The 20,181-nt window shown below is 40.1% G+C and overlaps 1 protein-coding gene across 7 annotated transcripts in view; it reads right to left on the reverse strand.

The window, feature by feature from the left end:
- PPFIA2 (PTPRF interacting protein alpha 2) overlaps positions 1-20,181 on the reverse strand; it is a 634,690-nt gene that overhangs the window by 102,140 nt on the left and 512,369 nt on the right. For 4 of the 7 annotated variants that reach the window (XM_034772198.1, XM_034772206.1, XM_034772187.1 and 1 more), the window contains 6 exons: positions 19,748-19,882; positions 11,842-11,928; positions 11,339-11,422; positions 10,810-10,941; positions 9,220-9,282; positions 5,821-5,912 (listed from right to left, as the gene is read on the reverse strand). In XM_034772198.1, the coding sequence (XP_034628089.1) occupies positions 5,821-5,912; positions 9,220-9,282; positions 10,810-10,941; positions 11,339-11,422; positions 11,842-11,928; positions 19,748-19,882 (593 nt within the window). The remainder of the gene's footprint in view (positions 1-5,820; positions 5,913-9,219; positions 9,283-10,809; positions 10,942-11,338; positions 11,423-11,841; positions 11,929-19,747; positions 19,883-20,181) is intronic. The other 3 variants (XM_034772232.1, XM_034772222.1, XM_034772215.1) reach the window with 1 other exon arrangement.

The raw sequence follows: 20,181 nt of genomic DNA on the forward strand, positions 1-20,181 counted from the left end.
AGAGTCTGGGTGATCTTAGTTGGAATTCCTAGTAGGAAAAAACACAACTGCGGTATTAACAGTTTCTCCAGAGAGATCAGAGACAGGATTGACATGGAGACAGGACTGTCCTCTTACATCCAGAGATAAATCCTTCTCTAGCAGAAAAAAGGTACTTTGGCTGTATGATGTGGGGAAGCTTGTTTGCTAGAAGGCTAAGATTACACAAGGTATTACTACTCTGTTGGAAGGACGAAACTGTTCCTCAAGATTTTAAAGATGCTTGTTTCATCCAACTCTACAAAAACAAAGGAGACAGAAGTGACTGTGAAAGCCACAGAGGAATATCTCTTCTTAACATCATGAGAAAAATCTTAAGCTGTATTCTTTTACCTAGACTTCAAACGTTAGCTGAGAATAATCTATCCTGAGAGCCAATGTGGCCTCTGCTTGGGAAGGCCCAGCATAGACATGATCTTCTCTGGAAGACAACTGCAGGAAAAGTGCAGAGAGAAGCGTAGTCCACTGTACATGGCTTTTATAGATTTAACAAAAACCTTTGACATGGTTAGTTGGTCTGAAGATGCTGGTGTGACGTTGCACTCTATATGATTTTATGAAAGTATGCTGATGAGTGTGAACATAATGTAACTAAAAAATGCTTCATGCAAAAGGTCTCTTGTAAGGTATCATTACAAAATTTATAATCTACCGAGTGTGGTCATCTTATTTGTATAAATGTATCACTCTTGTATCTGAAACTAGAAATATGAAATATAACTCTGAGGGCCTATTGTAATTATGCAAAGTGTGGGCCATTAATGGTTTGGAATCTTGATGGCTCCCATTAACCAGGACAATAGACTGTAGATGGCTCTATTTTACTTGCAAGTTTTCCTGTATACGTGTGTGCTGGCAAGTGGGTAATTAAGTCTTACAGTGACATGTGATCATGGTGCTTTTCCATTGAGAAGGAGAGGGTGGGAACCCAGAGAGGGACAAAGGATTCCCGCCTTATGCAAAAGATATATAAGTGCGTGGAAGAGAACAAAGGGGGCGGCCATCATGAGAAATCCCCTAGCTACCACCTGAGCTAGAACAAGGGCTGTACCAGGGGGAAAGGATTGTGCCCAGACTAGGAAGGCATCCAGTCTGTGAAAGAAACATATTGAAACATCTCTGAGGGTGCGATCCCATCTGTATTCAGTTTTATTACTCTACTAGGCTTAGACTTGCATGTTTTATTTTATTTTGTTTGGTAATTCACTTTGTTCTGTCTATTACTACTTGGAACCACTTAAATCTTACTTTCTGTATTTAATAAAATCATTTTTTACTTATTAATTAACCCAGAGTATGTATTAATACCTGGGTGGGAGCTGTGTGTGTGGGGGGGGGGGGCAAAGAGCTGTGCATATTTCTCTATCAGTGTTATAGAGGGCGAACAATTTATGAGTTTACTCTGTATAAACTTTATACAGGGTAAAACGGATTTATTTGGGGTTTGGACCCCATTGGGAGTTGGGCATCTGAGTGTTAAAGACAGGAACACTTCTGTAAGCTGCTTTCAGTTAAGTCTGCAGCTTTGGGGCATGTGGTTCAGACCTTGGGTCAGTGTTGGAGCAGACTGGCATGTCTGGCTCAACAGGACAGGGTGCTGGAGTCTCAAGCTGGCAGGGAAAGCAGGGGCAGAAGAGTCGTGGCACATCGGTTGGCAGTTCCCAAGGGAGTTTCTATGATCCAACCCATCACAGCTTGGTTGTCCACCTCTATTGCTAAATCTTGTGAAATCCTTATACAATTGCATGAAAGCAACTGTAATGTACAAAAACCAAGAGCCTGACTCATTTAACATCAACAATGGAGTGAAGTAGGGGTGCATACTGGCTCCTACATTATTTAATACTTTTTTACTTCTCATTCCTGCTTCAACATGCGTCCCATGATGTTCGACAGGATGTCTATCTTAGCACTAGACATGATGGAGGTGTAACATTGCAAGGTTCAGAGCCAAGACAAAGGTGAAAGAGACCATCACAAGGGACCTGTTGTTTGCAGATGATGCAGCCCTTGTGGCTCACAGTGTTGATGCCCTACAATATCTTATTACCAAGTTCTCTGATTCATGCAAAATCTTTGGGCTAGCAATAAGCATGAAGAAGACGGTTACCATGCACCAAGTCTCTTCAAAACCAGTTCCAGATATCATCTTACATGGTATTTGTTTGGATGGTATTGACCAATTTTGCTACCTTAGCTCTACTGTTACCAGCAATGTAGATCTTCTTGCTGAGCTCACTAGTAGAATTGGCAAATCAGCCAGGAACTTTTCAAGACAAAGCCTGGAACAATAACAAATTATCAACTAAAGTGAAAATCCATATTTATGTGAGATGTGTTTTATCCACTCTTCTATATGGCTCAGAAATATGGATGACTTTCGCCAAACATACCAAAAGATTAAACAGCTTTTATATCAAATGCTTGCAAAAAATTCTTCGAATAAGATGGCAAGACAGGGTGACAAATGTGGAAGTGTTAAATCGAGCTGATATATCATCCATGGGAACACTGATTAGTAAGAAAAGACTCAGGTGGCTTGGACATGACAAGTGAATGCCAGATTACAGGATCCCAAAGAGTGTGTAGTACTCAGAAGCTCACGAAGGGTCTAGAAAGAGGCAGACTGCTGCATAGATTTTGGGATGCTTGTAAAGATGACTTAATTATCCATTGGAATCTCTCTGAATGATTGGGAAAGGAGAGCGGAATGCCGCTCTGGTTGGTGGAGACAGCTTGTAGATGGAGTGAAGTGTTGCAAGGCAGACTGGATCAAGATTTGTGATGATTGGCATCTGAGGAGGAAAGAATCTGCTGCTTGGATTCAGAGCACTGCTAGGGTGTGAGTGTGCCCTACCTGTGAACAGGACTGTTACTCGCGCATCGAACTCAGCAGCTATAAAAGAACTCATCGGCACATACACCATGCTCTGTAAAGAGCGATAGTGCCATTTATTACATGTACTGTGCCAATTCTGTGAACAACAAATCAAGGTTTCATTGTCCTAAGCTGCCAATATGGTACCTTTAACCAACAATAAATATTCTACAGCAAAACAAAAAGGAAGACAGATACCACATACTCTGAAGTATGAGATAAGAGCCATAAACAATTCCAGAGACATATGTTGTAAAATATGTCTTAGGATTTAGTTCCTAGATACAGCATATATCAGATCCCTATAGTCATAAATGGTGAGTCTCCTATTTTTTTCCTTCATAAATCATAATGGTGAAGGGTGGGCAAGTAGATTTTGTGTTTGAGCTGGTAAATATTAGTGACAACCTTGAAAAGCTATGTTATAACCTGTGTGGATGTTCCTATAATAAAAAATCCTTGTTATTTTGAGTACTTCAGAATACTTTGATTTTAGCTTTAAATGAACTAACTTCTTAATGTGTTAAGCCAGAAATGGTTATTCTAAACATAATGCAAGGAAAATGAAAATTAAATCAATGATGTGATTTGCATTCCATTTCCCAAACATATTTATGTTTAAAATTAAATTTGAATTGAACATTCAACTTTGAAATAAAATTACTAATTACAAACAATGAGAATGACTTATTAATTCTTCCAGAGTACAAACTACAAATAGTAATTGTTAATTTAAAAAGCTTCATATTCCTAATGTAAATTGAAAAATTCAAGATAATACACTGCAAACATACTGTGGGCTGTTTTGCACACACCCATCAGGGTATTCAGTGTGAATTTTTGTGTAGTCTCTTATTGGAGGCTCTTGAAAATCCTTATGGTTCAATGGAAAATTGCGCCTGGAAGACACATGCACAGTTAGGACCCTCTAAATAATGCCGGAGTGCATGACTTATAGCAGTGGGATGTGAATACACCCTTTAGGTGTATATGTCTGAAAAATGTGACACCCATTCTAAATTAGGTCAGAGAGTGTACACAATGCCTGTCAGCTCTGCAATGGGATGGCAGACAGTAGGAGGCAGCCCAGATTCCAGTCTCCAGCCAGTAGACATTCATCTACTGTCCAGCCTCATAATGCCACATAAGCCCATGTTGTATCCTCCTTGTTGAAAGACCAGCCTATATAATGGGATGAGTTCTCCTTGCTCCATTCCTGAGAGGTAGAAGAATTCAAGTACAAGTGAAGGGATCTCAGCATCAGGAATTCACTGTATTACCCACACTCAGTGAAGAGTTCCAGCAGCAGCAGCAGCTTTGTAAATGTGGGTATAGGGATCGGGAAGTAAACACTTTTAGAGTGCACTGCTGAATTCCAGGGGAACAGTTGTAAGGCAGCTCATGGAGCTGAGACAGCACCTAGGCACAGGCTATGAGGATGTGTTTACAGAAGCCAGCAAGGCAGTGAGTGATAAGAAAATAAGACTGCTTTTCCCCCATGATGGTGAGAGGTCGCAGGTAAGCAGCTACACCTGGGGCAGTAACCATTGTGCCAGGTGCTGAGATTTGTCCAGAAGTTCTCTTCATTTAAGCAAGTATGTGGTCTTCACTCTAAAAAAAACCATGAGTGTCACTATGAAGCGCTTCATACAGCTTGACACAGAGCGTATGTTGCAATTAAACACTGTTGCTCTATTCTACACTGCTTGTGGAGCAGTTTCCCCATCTCTGAAAAGGAGGTTATACTTGCCAGTTTCATAGTGGTGTTGCAAGGCTGAATTATGGTTTAATGTCTATAAAGCACTCTAAGATCCTCATGAGAAAGGCGCTATATAAAACTTGTGTGTGTGTGTGTGTGTGAGACCACATAACTCAAGTTTCAAAAGAACAAAGTGAGAAACTGTTATAACAATTAACAAGCTTGAGTCCATTACATTAATTTATATTTCTCCTTATATATCAAATAAACAGCATAAATAAAATAAAATAAAATAAAGGGTATAAGAAAGTAAAAAAAAGAGTTTAAAACAAACATTGAGCAATCTCTCTCAGAAACATGAGGGTGTATAGTAGCTTATGCAGGCAAATATAACAGCATTCAAGGAAAAATAACTTGATTCAGATTACAATTTCCTCAATTTAGTTTTGTACCATGTGTTTTGGCTGACAAATCCTACACTTTAACATATTAAGCTTGCTAGTTACGAAATGAAGGCAGGAGAAACAGGTGTGAATTTTATTTTAAAGGACATTGTTGGATAGAAAGGAAAATTATTCTATTATTCTATAACCATAGCAACAGCTTTCCCAAATAATTTATCTTCAGCTATCAGTAGCAGACAAGATTTGTATTCAAAAAGCTCATGTCTCATTATTAGTTCGTCCCTGATCCTTCAACAAACTTTGGTAGACAGATCATTGTGCCTGTGAGGAACCCTGCTGAACTTTGCCTGCACAATAAGCTGAAGGATCGGGGCCTTACTGTATGCACTAAGCAAAACCTTGTTAACTCTCACTTAAGGGAAAAATAACAGTTAGATATAATTGTTGGTGTATGACTCTAAATTTGTTAATCAATTCTAGTGTTAAAGGTGGCAACTGGAATTCTATTTTCAGACTTTCCTGGAAATTATTGAAGTATTTTAGTATAATTTAGAAGTATAACAGAGTTTAAAACAGAAGACTTGATTCTGATCTTAGCAATATGGTAATACATACTCACTTATGTTAGGCCCCAGCTATATTATGAAAAACAATCAAAAGGGACAATAGTAACCATTGAACAGCTAACTTTAAAAAAAATGTTTTTAATGTCTATTGAAAACACATCCTTGTTATAAAGTCTTGAACAATCTTTACATGTTGTCTTGAAGTTCAATTACTTTATGATTTTTGTAAGTTACCTTGACAATGTAGGTTCAATTAAAGAGCCAGCCCTTATTTTCAACTGGTCAAGTTCAGATCTCAGTTTGTCAATTTCTTCTGACAATCTTTCCTGAAAATAGGAGAAATGTTTTTAAGAGCAGTTGTATTGAATATAAAACTCTAAAAAAATTAGTTACTGACTTCTAAAATAGGAAATAAATTCAGCCATAGTTTCCTTTTGATGACCCCATGCAAATGCCATTACTGTTAATAATGCCTGTGCATTGAGAGAAGGCTGTTTAGTACTCCTTACTATATCCTCACAAGCTGGAAGAAACTTTGTGAAGGGCTCATGCCTGAAAATTACATTTTTTTATCCAACTTGTGTTAGAAAAGAAGAAGAAACTAAAACAATAGTTTAGGGCTGAAAAGGCAAAGTAAACACCATTTACCGTGGATGATGACTTGAAAGAAGCACTAATAGCAAAATTAGGCTGATAAGAAAAAATGCTGAGGAATGCACTTTCAAAAATATGTGGAATGGTGGCATATGATGCTGCCATTGCTAGAAATGACTATTACTAACCAACCAAGTGATGAATAACTTGCAAACCAGGTAAGACTAGGATTCAGGAAAGTACTCAAGCCCATGCTTAAGTCCATCTCTCTTCAGCCCTTAAGTACTTAACTTTAAGCACGTAGTTAAGTCCCACTGACTTATGGCTCCAATTCAGCAAAGTCCCTAAGTACATGCCTAGCTTTATGCTTGTGAGTAATCCTCTTCTTTAAAAAGCAACAGAGGGTCCTGTGGCACCTTTGAGACTAACAGAAGTACTGGGAGCATAAGCTTTCGTGGGTAAGAACCTCACTTCTTCAGATGCAAGGGAGGTTCTTACCCACGAAAGCTTATGCTCCCAGTACTTCTGTTAGTCTCAAAGGTGCCACAGGACCCTCTGTTGCTTTTTACAGATTCAGACTAACACGGCTACCCCTCTGATACCTCTTCTTTAAAGATAGGCAGATGTTTAAGTGTCTTGCTGAATTGGGGCCTTAAGGCTCAATCTTGTGAGCCGATGAGACCTTCTATGAGGTGCTCAGAAACCTCAATTTCCAGCAGTGCCAGCAGACATGAAGTGCTAATCACCACTTTGCACCTCTTAAAACTGGCCAAATTTTGAACACACACAGTTATAACAGTTGCTAGATAAAAGAGGTAGGTTTCTATAGTTTTGCATTTTTTTAACACAAAACAATTCAGCTTTCTTCTGTCATAATAATTAGGGTTACCATATTTTAATTTTTAAAAAGGAGGACACTCCATGGGGCCCCGGCCCCGCCCCAACTCCGCTCCTTCCCCGCCCCCAGCCCCGCCCCAACTCTTCCCCCTCCCCTGAACGCTCCGCCCCCTGCTCCTCCCCCTCCCCTGCTTCCCGCGAATCAAATGTTCGCGGGAAGCCCGAAACAGGGAGGCAGCAGGTAAGCTGGGGTGGGGTGCGGCGCGGCACGGCTCGGTGCGGCGCGGCACGGCTCAGTCCGGCCCCCCTGGCCTAGCAGCTCCCTTTGGCGGCTGGCCGGCCCAGGCCAAGAGGCTCTGGCCCCGGTGTCTCCCGCCCGGCTGGGGCCCCGGCCAAGTGCCCGCACCCCCGGCCGAGCACCGCACCAGCCCCCGGCCAAGTGCCCGCGCTCCCGGCCCAGCATCGCGCCGGCCCCTGGCCCAGCACCACGCCGACCCTGGTCCCGGACCCCGGCCAAGTGCCCGCGCCCGCCGGCCCCAGCCGAGCACCGCGCCGGTCCCGGCCCCGGCCCCGGTCCCCGGCCAAGTGCCCGCGCCACCGGCCCGGCCCCCGGCTGAGCGCCCGCACCGGCCCCGGGCCAACTGCCCATGCCCCCGGCCCAGCACCGCGCCGGCCCCATGCCCCCGGCCCCAGCCCTGGCCGAGCACCATGCCGACCCTGGTCCTGGCCCCCAGCCAAGTGCCCACACCCCCGGCCCGGCCCCTGGCCCGGCCCAGCACCGTGCCGGCCCCGCGCCCCCAGCCCCAGGCCCTGCCGAGCACCGCGCCGGCCCCTGGCCCTGCACCGCCGCGCCCTACCTCCCTAGGCTTTTTGGGATTTCCCCCTGGATGGGGATTTGAGGCCCAAAAAGCCGGACATGTCCGGGAAAATCCGGACGTATGGTAACCCTATAATAATGAATTTCTAAAAAATAATTAAAACAAAGCAAGGAATTGGAAATTAATAAAATTGTAAATATAAAAAAATATACAGCTGCCACATTCCTAACCCAAAATTAAGTGACAAGAGATATTTTAAATATTTTTGTAATAGTGTATTACATATGAAGGTAATATCATTATTATTTACATTATGCTAGTACCTAGTGGCCCCATTTTGCAAGGAGCTGTACACATACATAACAGACAGATTTTGCTCCAAAGAGCTCACAGTCTGAACAGACAGGACAAATAGTGGCTGAAAGGAAGGTTTATTATCCCATTTTACACATGGGGAACTGAGGCAAAGAGACATTAAGTACTTGCCCGAGGTCACACCGCAAATTTGTTGCAGTCAGGAATTGAATCACAATCTTTTGAGCTCTAGTTCAGTGCCTTAACCACAAAATCTCCCTGCCTCTCTACAAAATTACTTTATGGTAAAATAACAATAGATTTAAACAGATATTTTCGCTTACCATTTTCCTCATTTCATGTTCGTTTTGGGTGTCATATGGTAATAGTTATTTTCCCCTTAGGAACAAGCGTAGCAGTATTTTTTCCATTCCACACTATATATTTTAATTTAATTGGACACACTGCAAAAATGCTTTATGTATAAATCTAAAGGTGGATGCATTTTCGTGTTCTACTGCCTTTAAGGCAAGTATATCTTTAAAATAAAACCAAAAACTTGTGTTTGGAATAAACATTTATAATTAATTTGACTGATTCACTAAACCAGTGTTTTGTTGTTAAATTGCCCTGAACTCAAAAAGGCACCTTTCAGCTATGGTTAGTATAATTTCACTGCACCTGTTAGAGTAAATGTATCAAATCAAATAATTATTTTTTTAACTAAAGACGTATAACCATTTACATGAAAATCTCTGTTAAACCAATCTTTTAAAGAACTACAATTTGTATGGTGAAATCCTGGCCCCACTAAAGTCAATTCACTTCAATGGGGCCAGAATTTCAACCATAAACTATATTTTTAGGAGCATTTTCATTTAGCATCAATTTCTAGCTTAAGCAACTGGATGGGTAAAGAACCATCTACTCCTGGATCCTCAGGAGTATTTTACTGCTATTTGATCCACTTCCAGGGGCCAGTTTGAGAGGTTAAGTACACCACAAACATATTTTCTCATATTCAAATATCAGATGATTTTTCTAAATAAAACAATGAGATTACAGATAAAATAGGAGAGTTATATAGTACCTTGTCATGTAAAGATTCTTCCAAGTTCTTCCTGAAACTTTCAGATTCCTGAATTAAAACATTCTAGGAGAGAAAAAGACATTTGAAATGTAAATTAAACAGGAGGAAACATCCAGTACCAGAAGCTGCCATCTGATCACATTAACTAAATTAAGTGAACTGATCCATCTTGTTCTCCACAGAATTTTCAATATGAATCTGTTAATATTTTTGGAATGTGTACAGGTCAGATCAAGAACCCTATAAACAATCCAAATATTTTCTTTCAAGGACAGAAGACACTTTTCTAATATCTTAATCTGAGATTTTTACACATTCTTTTCCCCACAGGTTCTCTCTGTGACAGCATATTCTCTACTTTCTACAGTATTCTGCCTCAGGAGCAGCAAAAATCTGCAGCTGTACATGTTGCCTTGGAGAAGTTTGGCTGGAGGTGTATTTGAATGAGGATTTCAGAGGAATAGATCATTTTCTTCGACTATTTAAGGAGACTTTAGTGAGTTTTCTACCACTCAAAGGGATCTGATGTTTAGAGTGAAATTCATCATGGTGTCGAGGGCCAGAGCAACTTTGCACAATGTAAGCCCTGTTGTCACATTATGGGGTGGAAGGGATGGGGACCGAGAAACCAGCATATCAATGATGCAAGGGGGCTTGGGACTGTAGAAAGAGTCCCTGAGCCAGTGGCTTTGTGTGAGTGAAACACATTTCAGTCTTTGTGTATGTATGAAGAAGAGTGGAATTGGGATGGCTAAAGTGGAAATACTCAAATTCAGAGGGCCAAACATGAATTTGCTCCCCAATAATCCCAGGAAACATCTCAAGGATGCGTTCAGAGCCAAGCAATAGATAAGACAAGAGCAAATGGAGAATGTTTCTGAATGTCTGTGTCACAAATCCTCAAGCTGAGTCTATAATATCATCACATTAATCATCTTTCAGCCTTCCCTCCTCAAGCAAGTGTTAAACACACCTCTTTTTTATTTCTCTTTAAGATAACAAAGGGATTAGTGGAATCCACTGAAGAACAACTTCCATAATTTATTCTTTCTCTGGTCACTGACTTACCTATACATCTCACTCCTACCCTGAATGAAACATTTATCTGGGAATAAAAGAGCACATATCTGTTATGTAAACTTTTAACTGCAAAGAAGATGCATTTTAGGAATGAGAACAGATCTTGGGAACTCCTGAATTTTAACCCTAGTTCTGCCAGAGCCTCATGTTGTGGCTGTGGGCAAGCTTGGGTAAGCTCTCCACCTGTGCTTCCTTTTCCCCATCAGTAAAAATAGAGATAATAATATCCACCTCACAATGGCATTTGGAGGGTTCTTTCATGAAAGTATGTACCTTGATTTGAACATGTAAAAGCTCCATAAGTTATATATTATCCACAGTATTATAAAAACTCTACCAGAATATGAATATCTGATATTTTGCTTGATGTTAAACATTTGATTAGATTTGTAGCTATTAGGTTCACATTTGCCTGTGCATCATAGCATCAGCATCACATTTATATCCAGATAAAATATATACAGTAGTAACCTTATTCAATTTAAGTTTATTCTGCCCTTTGCATTTTACCTTTTCCTCAAGTGCTGCCATTCTCTCTTTTAAGTGTAGCTGCAGGCGCTCATTGGATTCTGTCAAAAGTCTGTCTACAGTATCTGACAATCTTTTGTTGTGCTCCTCATTCATTTTCTCTCTTTGTCTTGCCTTCAGTACAGAACAAAGGAAATACAATGATAAGTTTCCAAGTTAATTAATGACCTATTAAAATGCGTAGATTTTATGGTGATTGAAAACATTTTCATTAAAATATCCAGCAACAGAAGAAATTATAGTTTAAGTTCATCTATTGATAAATACATATTAACTCCTGATCAAGGTATATTAGAAACTTCTGTATCAGCAGACTGTTTATAGCCAACTAAAACTAGATTTAAATCAGTTGACGAAGTTGATGAAAAAATGCAGCACAGATTCTGCTCTCAGACTCACAAAAGCATTATTCTGCAATTAATGGAGTTGTAGGCATGTAACTGAGGGCAGAATTTGGCCCTATATTGTTAAATTATAAGCACAAAAACTAAATGGTCTGCAATACACATACTCTTTGAAGTTCCTGATTCTTTTCTTCAAGTTGAGCTTCCAAGTGTCTCATACGTTCTTCAATGTTACCATGTCTTTCTTCTGCCTGTAAAAAAAATAGGAAGACTCGGTCTGAAATTTAAATTGCTTTGCAAATCTTTGTCAGCAAAGTTTAAACAAAATATAAAGCAAGCTACTACTAACTGCAAACTTAGTTTTCAAAAAATAAACTTTATTTAAACAGGCAGCTGAACAGCATTGCTTGAAATGTGTCAGCTACAAAGGCCTGTTACATCCAAGCATCAGCAAAATATTGGAGTTATTTATGAGCAATGAAATCAGCCAAATGTAACATGCAGACTGTGCATGGTTTGAACACAAACCTGCCATCGTAAAATTGTAAGCTCCTGAAGCACTAAACTGCACGATGGTTGATTATCAATAAAAAAAATAATTAAAAAAATAAATGAAAACAAATCAGATGGATTCTATTTAGCAATAGAAAGTAAAGTCCAGTAGGACTACCTTCCTACGTATGGAGATCATTTCTTGTAGCTTAGCTTCCATAACATATTGATAATCATCAGATGAGGTAGAAGAGGTTGGATCAGACTAACAAGTTAAGGAAAAGGAGAGGGACAAAATTGAAAAATCAGAACTAAAGACACTGACACTGAAAAGAATACAGCACAGAATGCTTAAATGAAAAGTGTGACTGAAAATTTAATACTTTGACTGAATTTTATATGGAATAAACTACACTGATAGTTGGTGGATGTGATGCAGTTGATGTGGATCAACTAAAAATAATGAAATGCTAAAAAAGCTATCAACCTAGATATGGAAGTTCAAGGTTAGTGATGGCTGGCTGATGAAAGGTTACTACAGATTAAAATCAAAGCAACTCTGGCTAATACGGTCTAATGTAGTAGTTGGAATTATGGTGAACTAAACACCAGAATATGATGTTGAGAGGCCAATGTCAGAAAGTTCTTCAGGATTCTTGCTACCACTTTATAGGAATGAAAACAATGCACATATGTTGTAGAATATACTAAATTAATGGATTTTACAGTAACTGTGCAATATAATGCCAGATTCCCTCATTACTACAAAACACAAAGGATTAACCATATAAAATAAGACTCAAGTTTTAGGATTCTATTTTAGAAAGATCAAGTAACCCCTTTTTATTCTAGTAAAACAATATAGTTCCCAAACTTTTCCAAGATGATCCCTTTGCAAGATCAGGGTCATAATTAAGAGAAGAACCTATAAATAAAAATGCATTAATTTGATAAAAAGTAATTTAAAACAGTATAGGTACTGAATATGAAATATCAAAGTCCATCCAAAGATTCAACACTTTTCTGAAAGAACCCAGCTGAATAAGTCATTTATTCTAAAATATGGGTCTCCATGTTCCTTCATACCAAGGAAGTCTACGGTAACATTGTAAAAATGAATGTTATGTTGAATTTGTTGGTATGGAAACAAGAGACATGCATAAGGAGCACAGATAGCACAGTGCTACCAATGCCTGTTCTTTGTGAGCTCCTGATTGCCAAATGCTCAGAGTAGTCATTCTCTCAAAAGGTGAACTCTGGGTCACCAGATGAGCAAACTCTCAACACATCTAACATTATTAATAAAGTAATACTTCGTTAGTGAGACTGTCATCTACAAATGACTTACCAAAATAACAGTTAGGTATATTTATCAAAGTAATTACCATTGGTACACCATAATTTAAAATCACTTCAATGGTATTATCAGAACTAAAGAGTCATTGACACAAAATTAGACTGATGTACAATTTTATAAATATAAACTGCAACTGTCAGTATGGATTCATTCCTATTACAAACAGTATGAATATACACATACACTGATATATGAAGTTTTATACCTAACCACTAGGTTTTTTTAATACAATGTTATTTAGTTAACATCATTTTCAACTACAGAGTATTTATAAAGTTTATTCACTTGTAAAATGTAAAGGGTAAACATAAATGTCCCGGATAATTCTTTGATTAATTTAGCCTCTTTTTCTGATTGTGTATTATCTGCAAGCAGATTGTGATTTCTTTGGATTAGTCATTATTTGAAACTACTCTATTTTTATTTATTACTATATGGACCAATCACAATCAGTTCGATATTGAGTATTCAGTATTCAATGTTATAAATTTGAGCTTTATAAGTTAGTTGTATTTCATCACATAAGTCATATGATATAGTTTCTCTACCCTTATTGGATGAATATGACTCTTAAAATCAGTACTAGGACTGGAAAAAAGTTCTCAGAGCTCTGAATCACTGATCAAGAGGTAGCAGAAACACAGGATTAGGGAAATTATAGATTATTTTAAACCTTTTACTTTCAGGGTCACAGAGAACTTGCTGGAAGCATCATTCCTAGAAAATTAAGCTACTCTGAGGTTTAATGGCTGAGTGCAAAGTTAAATTTAATTTATTCTCAACACTTTCACGTGCAAGATCCTTATATGTTCAAACATATTACTTCTAGCTTTGAAGAGCACCTCACTCAAGACATCTGATATGTGGTTCTGCCTTGTTCATACTCTTGATAAAGAAGTCTGGGCAGCTGTTTCATTCAAATGTGCTGCTCACATCTATATTTTAAATTGTAGGAAGGATTTTCATTCGAAATTATATGATGGATAATTCTTTAACTGCATGGTTTGTCTGAGGCACCAATAAAACAAATAGGGTAGAATATCAAAGTATTTATTGTTATAGGAAAAACTCTATTCATATTTCTGACCAAAATGCACACAGGCTCTTTATAAGTATCTGATTATCCAGTTCCTATGATGACTATCATGCATGTTAGAATCCACACTGCTGATTCAGCAAGGTACTTAAACGTAGGTGTAAGCAGACATATTTATTTCAGTGAGATTACTCATATGCTTAAAGTTATATACTTGCTTAAATAATCTGAGCCCCAGTCATCAAGGTATCTGATGATATATTTTCTATTATAAAAGGCAATGAGCCTGGTTTTCATTTACATCAAAGCCTCTTTATACTGCTCTAGTAGTCTAAAGTGAACATAATTTAATGTAAGTGAGAATGAAGACCAATGTCATAGTTCCAAAAATATATATATTTTTTTAACGTTCAAGCATACTGGTTCTCTTTCAACTTCCTTTTGGCTCCTTTTGTTCCTAAAATTTTGCTCCTTATTTACCTAAGAAGCAGCAAATTATATTCTATTTGGGACATTGGAAACTAACTGCAGTTGCTGATCCAGTTAATGCAGAGGCAGAATTAATAAATTCTAGATGGGGATGTGTACTGTGTACATTGTTTATTTGCAGAGCTATAATTCAACTAAGTACACTTTAAGCTTAAAGCTCGAGTGATATTGCACTAAATGACTTCGGTCCAACTGAGATTTAAACATGCTTTAAAAGTGAGACTTTTAAGATTTAAAAGTGCATCAGAAAACATACTAGCAGCCAAAGGAATTACGCTAATTTTTTGGCTGCAATTTTGTATTGACTTTGCTCAAATATGACATCATCATCAAATGCCAAACTTTTAAAGCTTTCTCAGGGTAGCATTTTTTGCATATAAGACACAAGTAATTATTTTCTGTTATTCTCTTTGGGAGACTCAGTAAAATACACTGTGCGGTATTCAGCAACAATTATTGAAAATATGTATCCAGAATACTGGGGTATAAATAGATTTGTTAAGCAATGCAGTACTGGGTTTACAATGGTGCCAATGGTGCCATGGCATCAGGCTCACACTGGGAAGGGGCCTATTACAGACCCCCACAATCTATCCACACAGCTGGGTCTGGCTTCTTGCCCAGGCCTTGCTGTCATCAGCTCCCAGCCAGCAGGTTCCGCTCGCTTGTTGGGAGCTCGCCAGTGCCACCCAGAAGCTGGGCTCTGCCATGCGGGCTGGGCAAGGTTGCTGGCTGCTGGGCCAGTGAGAGCGGCCAGGCCTGGCGGGTTCTCAGGGGTTGCATCCCAGGGATCTGCCCTGCTCCTCCGCATTGCTCCAGTACCAAGCGGTGTCTGCTGCCCACCACTTGTGGGGTCCCGCCTGCTTCCCAGGGGCTGAGCCACCTGACCGGTGCAGAGGCCGGGCTGGTCTCAGCCAATTGTGGTGGGGGGAAGGAGGCAGGGAACAACATGGGGGGCTTGGCTGGGTCCGGCCAGGCTTGTGGGTCCTGAGGGAGCCTGGCCTGGGCAGACCCAACTCCTGCTCCAGCCTAGCTGATTGCGCTGCTCCTGAGGGGCCGAAGTGATCCCCACCCTGGGACCAGCCCTGGCTGTGGTGCCGGCTCAGCCCGGCAGACACAATCACCTTCCAGTGGGACCGGCTAGTGTGGCCAGGGGGCAGGGAATGGGGGAGTAGGTCTCTATGAGGCCTGTGGGTGGGCACTCAGCCGTGAGGGGGCAGGAGGTTCTTGGCAGTGGGGGAGGTTTGTGTATGTTGGGGTATGGTGCAGTTGTGGTGGTGGGGCTGTGGGGGGTGCTGGGCTGTGGGGCGGCATGTGAGGAAGGCTTTTTAGCCCTTCTCATACCCCTCTTCCATTCACTCAGCCAGTGATTCTCTCCACTCTGCTTTCTCTCTCAGGTCTGCCTTTTTCATCCATTTTTCCCACCACAAGGTCTCTACCAACAACTCCCAATCCTAGCCTTATCCCCAACTTTTATATTCTCTACTAAGTGCCTCTGCTGAAAGTCCCATGACCACATAGACTTTCAAATTCCTTCTCTCTTTCAGTTCTGCCATTCATTTTCTTCATCAAGCAGCATCACTACTCCACAAATATTGATCCCAACTGTCTTTTGTCATAAAACCACCTAAGTTCCTGTACCGCTCTCCCTTCACAGAGGATCTTGTCAAGTTCTTCAGAAATAAAGTTGATTAAATCTAACGTGATCTCCCCTTCTTCCTCCACCTTAGCTCTTTTCCCTCCTCTCCTGTCCCAAAGAGTGATATTTCTCTTGTACTCTAAACCATCCCCCTCCCTCAGTGACCTCTCTCCTCCTGCCTCCCTTGCCCTCTCCCTCACATTTCTTCTCAGCCTTTCACTCTGTTCTTAATACATACTAATTCCTTACATCCATTAAAAACTTTGCTCTCCCCTGTCCCTGTAACTTTCACTTTATTTTTCTTCACCTCTAAATTCATGGAGTATGCTGTTTACAACAGCTGCCTCAATACAATATATTACTGCCTGATGTGGCTGAATGGAGAAAGGGGATGATCACCCCAGACTGGATTGAGACCGCTCCTTGAAAATACCAGAGGGGGAAATGTATCTGACAGACTACTCCCTTCAAGATGTTGAATTCCAGTCAGACAGCCTCACCTCCAAAAAATAAATATCATGTATGGGGAAGAAGGCATCATGTTGGAGGGGAGGATCATGGAGTCGTCTATAAAGGTTTGTGCAGATATTCACAGAGACTAAAGCTTTTCCTTCACTGCAGATTTAACTTGATCTATCATAAATTTTCCCCATAGGGCAGATCCCGAGGCAGTTGTTAACACATGTTGCTACCCCGAGATAACTGTAGTGAAAACAGGAAATCACAACAACTAAGATATGATGGTCCTCCAATCCATCCCAGAAGCCCCATGGGCCAGGAGCAGATTTACCATGAAACAAACTATGTGGTGGCCCGGGGCCCGCAATGACAGGGGGTCCCCCAAAATGCAGGAGAAATCTCATCTGACAACCTGCCCCCGAGTCCCAGCTGGCAGCATAGAAGGGGTCAGGCAGGCAGGCTGCCTGCATGCTGTGGCCGGTGGCCCTATGCCACTCCCAGAAGCAGACGGCTGCTGACACATCTCTGCACACCCCAGGCAGTGCACGACATGCTGCCCCTCTCCCCCCAAGGGGTTCACCGAGACATGCCAGCAGCAGGGCTAAGGCAGCTCCCTGCCCGCTCTACCTCCCTCCTCCGAGCCTCTCCTGGAAGCAGCCAGCATGTCTCTGCAGCCCCTGGGTGTGTGTGACTCTGCGCACTGCCCCCACCCCGAGCGCCGACTCCGCAGCTCCCATTGGCCACAGTTCCTGGCCAATGGGAACTGCGGGAGTGGTGCCGGCGGGCAGTGGCATGCAGAGATCCCCTGATCACTCCCCCGCGTAGGAGCCGCTGTCAGAAGGGGGTGTGTACCACACCCCCTCCTGCACCCCAACCCTCTGCCCCAATCGAGGTACCTCACTTTATTTTAATTTGCTTATAATATAGGAGGAGGATGAAGAAAAAAAGAATGAAAAATAGTGGGGAGATAAGAGAGAGTGTTTTTTTTCTTAGCTGGGTCCTCACAGGATGCAAAAATGAAGTTGCGCACAGGGCCCCACTAACTCTAAATCCGCCACTGCCCTGGGCACCTATTCCTGTGTTCTATCTTGATATCTGTCTGCACTCTGACCCCTGACCTGTAAAAGTGGACTATCAATCTGCCTTTGCTCAACATCCTACTTGCAGTTTACCTGCCTGCAAGTTCTCCAACTTCACACATTGCCAGTGTTTGATACAAGAGAATGAGGACTACTATCAAGCCCCTGGAACAGTGAAACTCTTATATAGATTACTTAGTCCAATTGACTTTGTAGAGTTTCTACAAACTTGGATGAAGGCCATTTTGGATGAAATGTCCATTCTGTCCACAGTTCTCTAATCACATCAAATAAAAGACTGTTAAAAAGGCACATGGAAATGTATGTCTTAGTATGTTTATGATCAGAATAATGACTATATTGCATTGAAATATACTGAGTATTCTGCATGACTGAGATGAGATAGTCTTCTCACAATATTAAGTGTTAGTGTTTGTTCAAGAAAAAAAATGGTGGCAACAGAAGACATGCTTGAGGTTGAAGAAAAACTACTGGTGCCTAAAATATTAGAGAATTTATAAAAGAAAATTTCATCTTAAATATAAAGCAATATTTTGCTAAGGGCATTAAAATGTCAGGTCATCTGCTGAATAAATCACAGATGGACAACTTAAAGCCGACAAGGGATGCCTCATTCATGTGCACCATAGTTTTTACAAAATACTGTAACATTTGTTTGTCATTTCACGCAGCTTCCTTTCTGTTGAATCTTCTTTTTTCCAGCATTTCCAGTTCCCTTTCAGATTCCCAACCCATATACCTAAAGTGGACAGCACAAAATCTTGATTATTGAATACTGCTTTTGTCTTAATGAGGTAAAAGAAATTATATTCTATTTCCTTCTTGACTAAATTACACAAAGGCCAGGCTAACCCTATAAGCCACCCAGGCACTGAAGACCTAATAAAAAGTGACAAATACAAAGGTTTTTTTAGAATTCTGTTAAAATATGAGGAGTACTTGTGGCACCTTAAAGACTAACAAATTTATTTGGACATAAGCTTTCGTGGGCTAAAACCCACTTCACTCTGAAACCTGTTAAAATATGAAAATTAGTTGCCTAATAAAATTAATACAATCTTCTGTAGTGATAGAGAAAAGAAAATTTAAATAAATCATAATCATGTGTAACATATTGTGCTGTATGGAGTTTTTCATTTTCATCCGACTATAAATGTGAAGGATTAAATATTTTATGAGAATTACATGTCCTAATGAAGTTGAAAATACTTTGAACTACACTACAGCATTAACTGCATGCACATCTGAAAAATGTGGTAGAGAGCAATATATGAATTTTGCATAATTTAAAACGTACTTTTGTCTTATTTCTTGAAGAAAGCTGTTGTACAATAAATTGTTAACAGAGAAACCAGACTGTCTTTGGTCCCTTTAGGGCTTTACATTTTTCCTTGTGATTTACAATTATAGTTTGATTAACTGCTACAAAGAATCAATTTAAAAAAATCAATATTCAGGATGGCTTTGTTTCTGTCACACACAACTCATCCTAAATGCCAGTAAGAAAAATTTTGTAATTTTGTATCATTTATTGTGGTAAAAATGATTATTGTGTCTCTCCTAATTAATGTGGTATAAAAACATTATGGAAAAATGATTTATCAGCTTGATTTTTTTGGTTAAAAGGGAAATGTTCACATATTTTAAAACTAAATGGGTTCGTGAATTTTTTGGAAATCCATGACATCTTTTTAAATATAATGTAATCTAAAGTAAGAGTAGTTACTGCACCTGCCAATAAAGACTGTGAGAAATACAGTCAAGGCACGTGGTATATCAAGTTATAATAATGGTATTAATAAAGCCAGGGTAAAATTAATTATGTTACATACTGGTAATTAACATTTGCTTACAGTGTGTCTACACAGCATATTTTCCCCCCATTTCTTATGAGATTGAAATGAAGTCCTTGTTTGTTATGGTTGTTGTAGGGAGGAATACAGAATGTATTAAACCAAGTTAAACCAAACATTTCTGAAATGAACCTATTTCTCAGTGCAGTACCTTAGTCAGTGCTGCAATTCTCTGAGCTAGTTCAGCCTCCACTTCAGGCAAGGTCTCAGCCTTCCGCATTGTCTGTTGCAGCTTCTGTTCAGCGAGCTCAAGACGTTCTTGCAGCTGTCTGTTTTTTTCTTCCATCTGAAACCCAGAGACGAAAACAAAAAATATAAAAGGCAGACTTAAGAAATGCCTGCAATTCTAGGGGGGCTTTCTGAGGCGGGCACTCCAAGTGGGTTCAGATACAGATACTCTCCAGCTTGCAAGAGTGTTTATTATGGGCTTGTGAAAAGGATTAATCCAAGTATGGAACTGTGCAGGCCTTTTACGCTATGACTGATATGAGGACTAAGGATTTCATATCAAGGCCAAGTAAAGAAGTTGCAATCTGTAAAGTATGAAGATGAACAAACATTCTTTTCCCTCTAATCTGTGTGCTA

The sequence above is a fragment of the Trachemys scripta genome, chromosome 1 (genome assembly GCF_013100865.1).
Source record: "Trachemys scripta elegans isolate TJP31775 chromosome 1, CAS_Tse_1.0, whole genome shotgun sequence".
Classification (NCBI taxonomy): Eukaryota; Metazoa; Chordata; order Testudines; family Emydidae; genus Trachemys; species Trachemys scripta.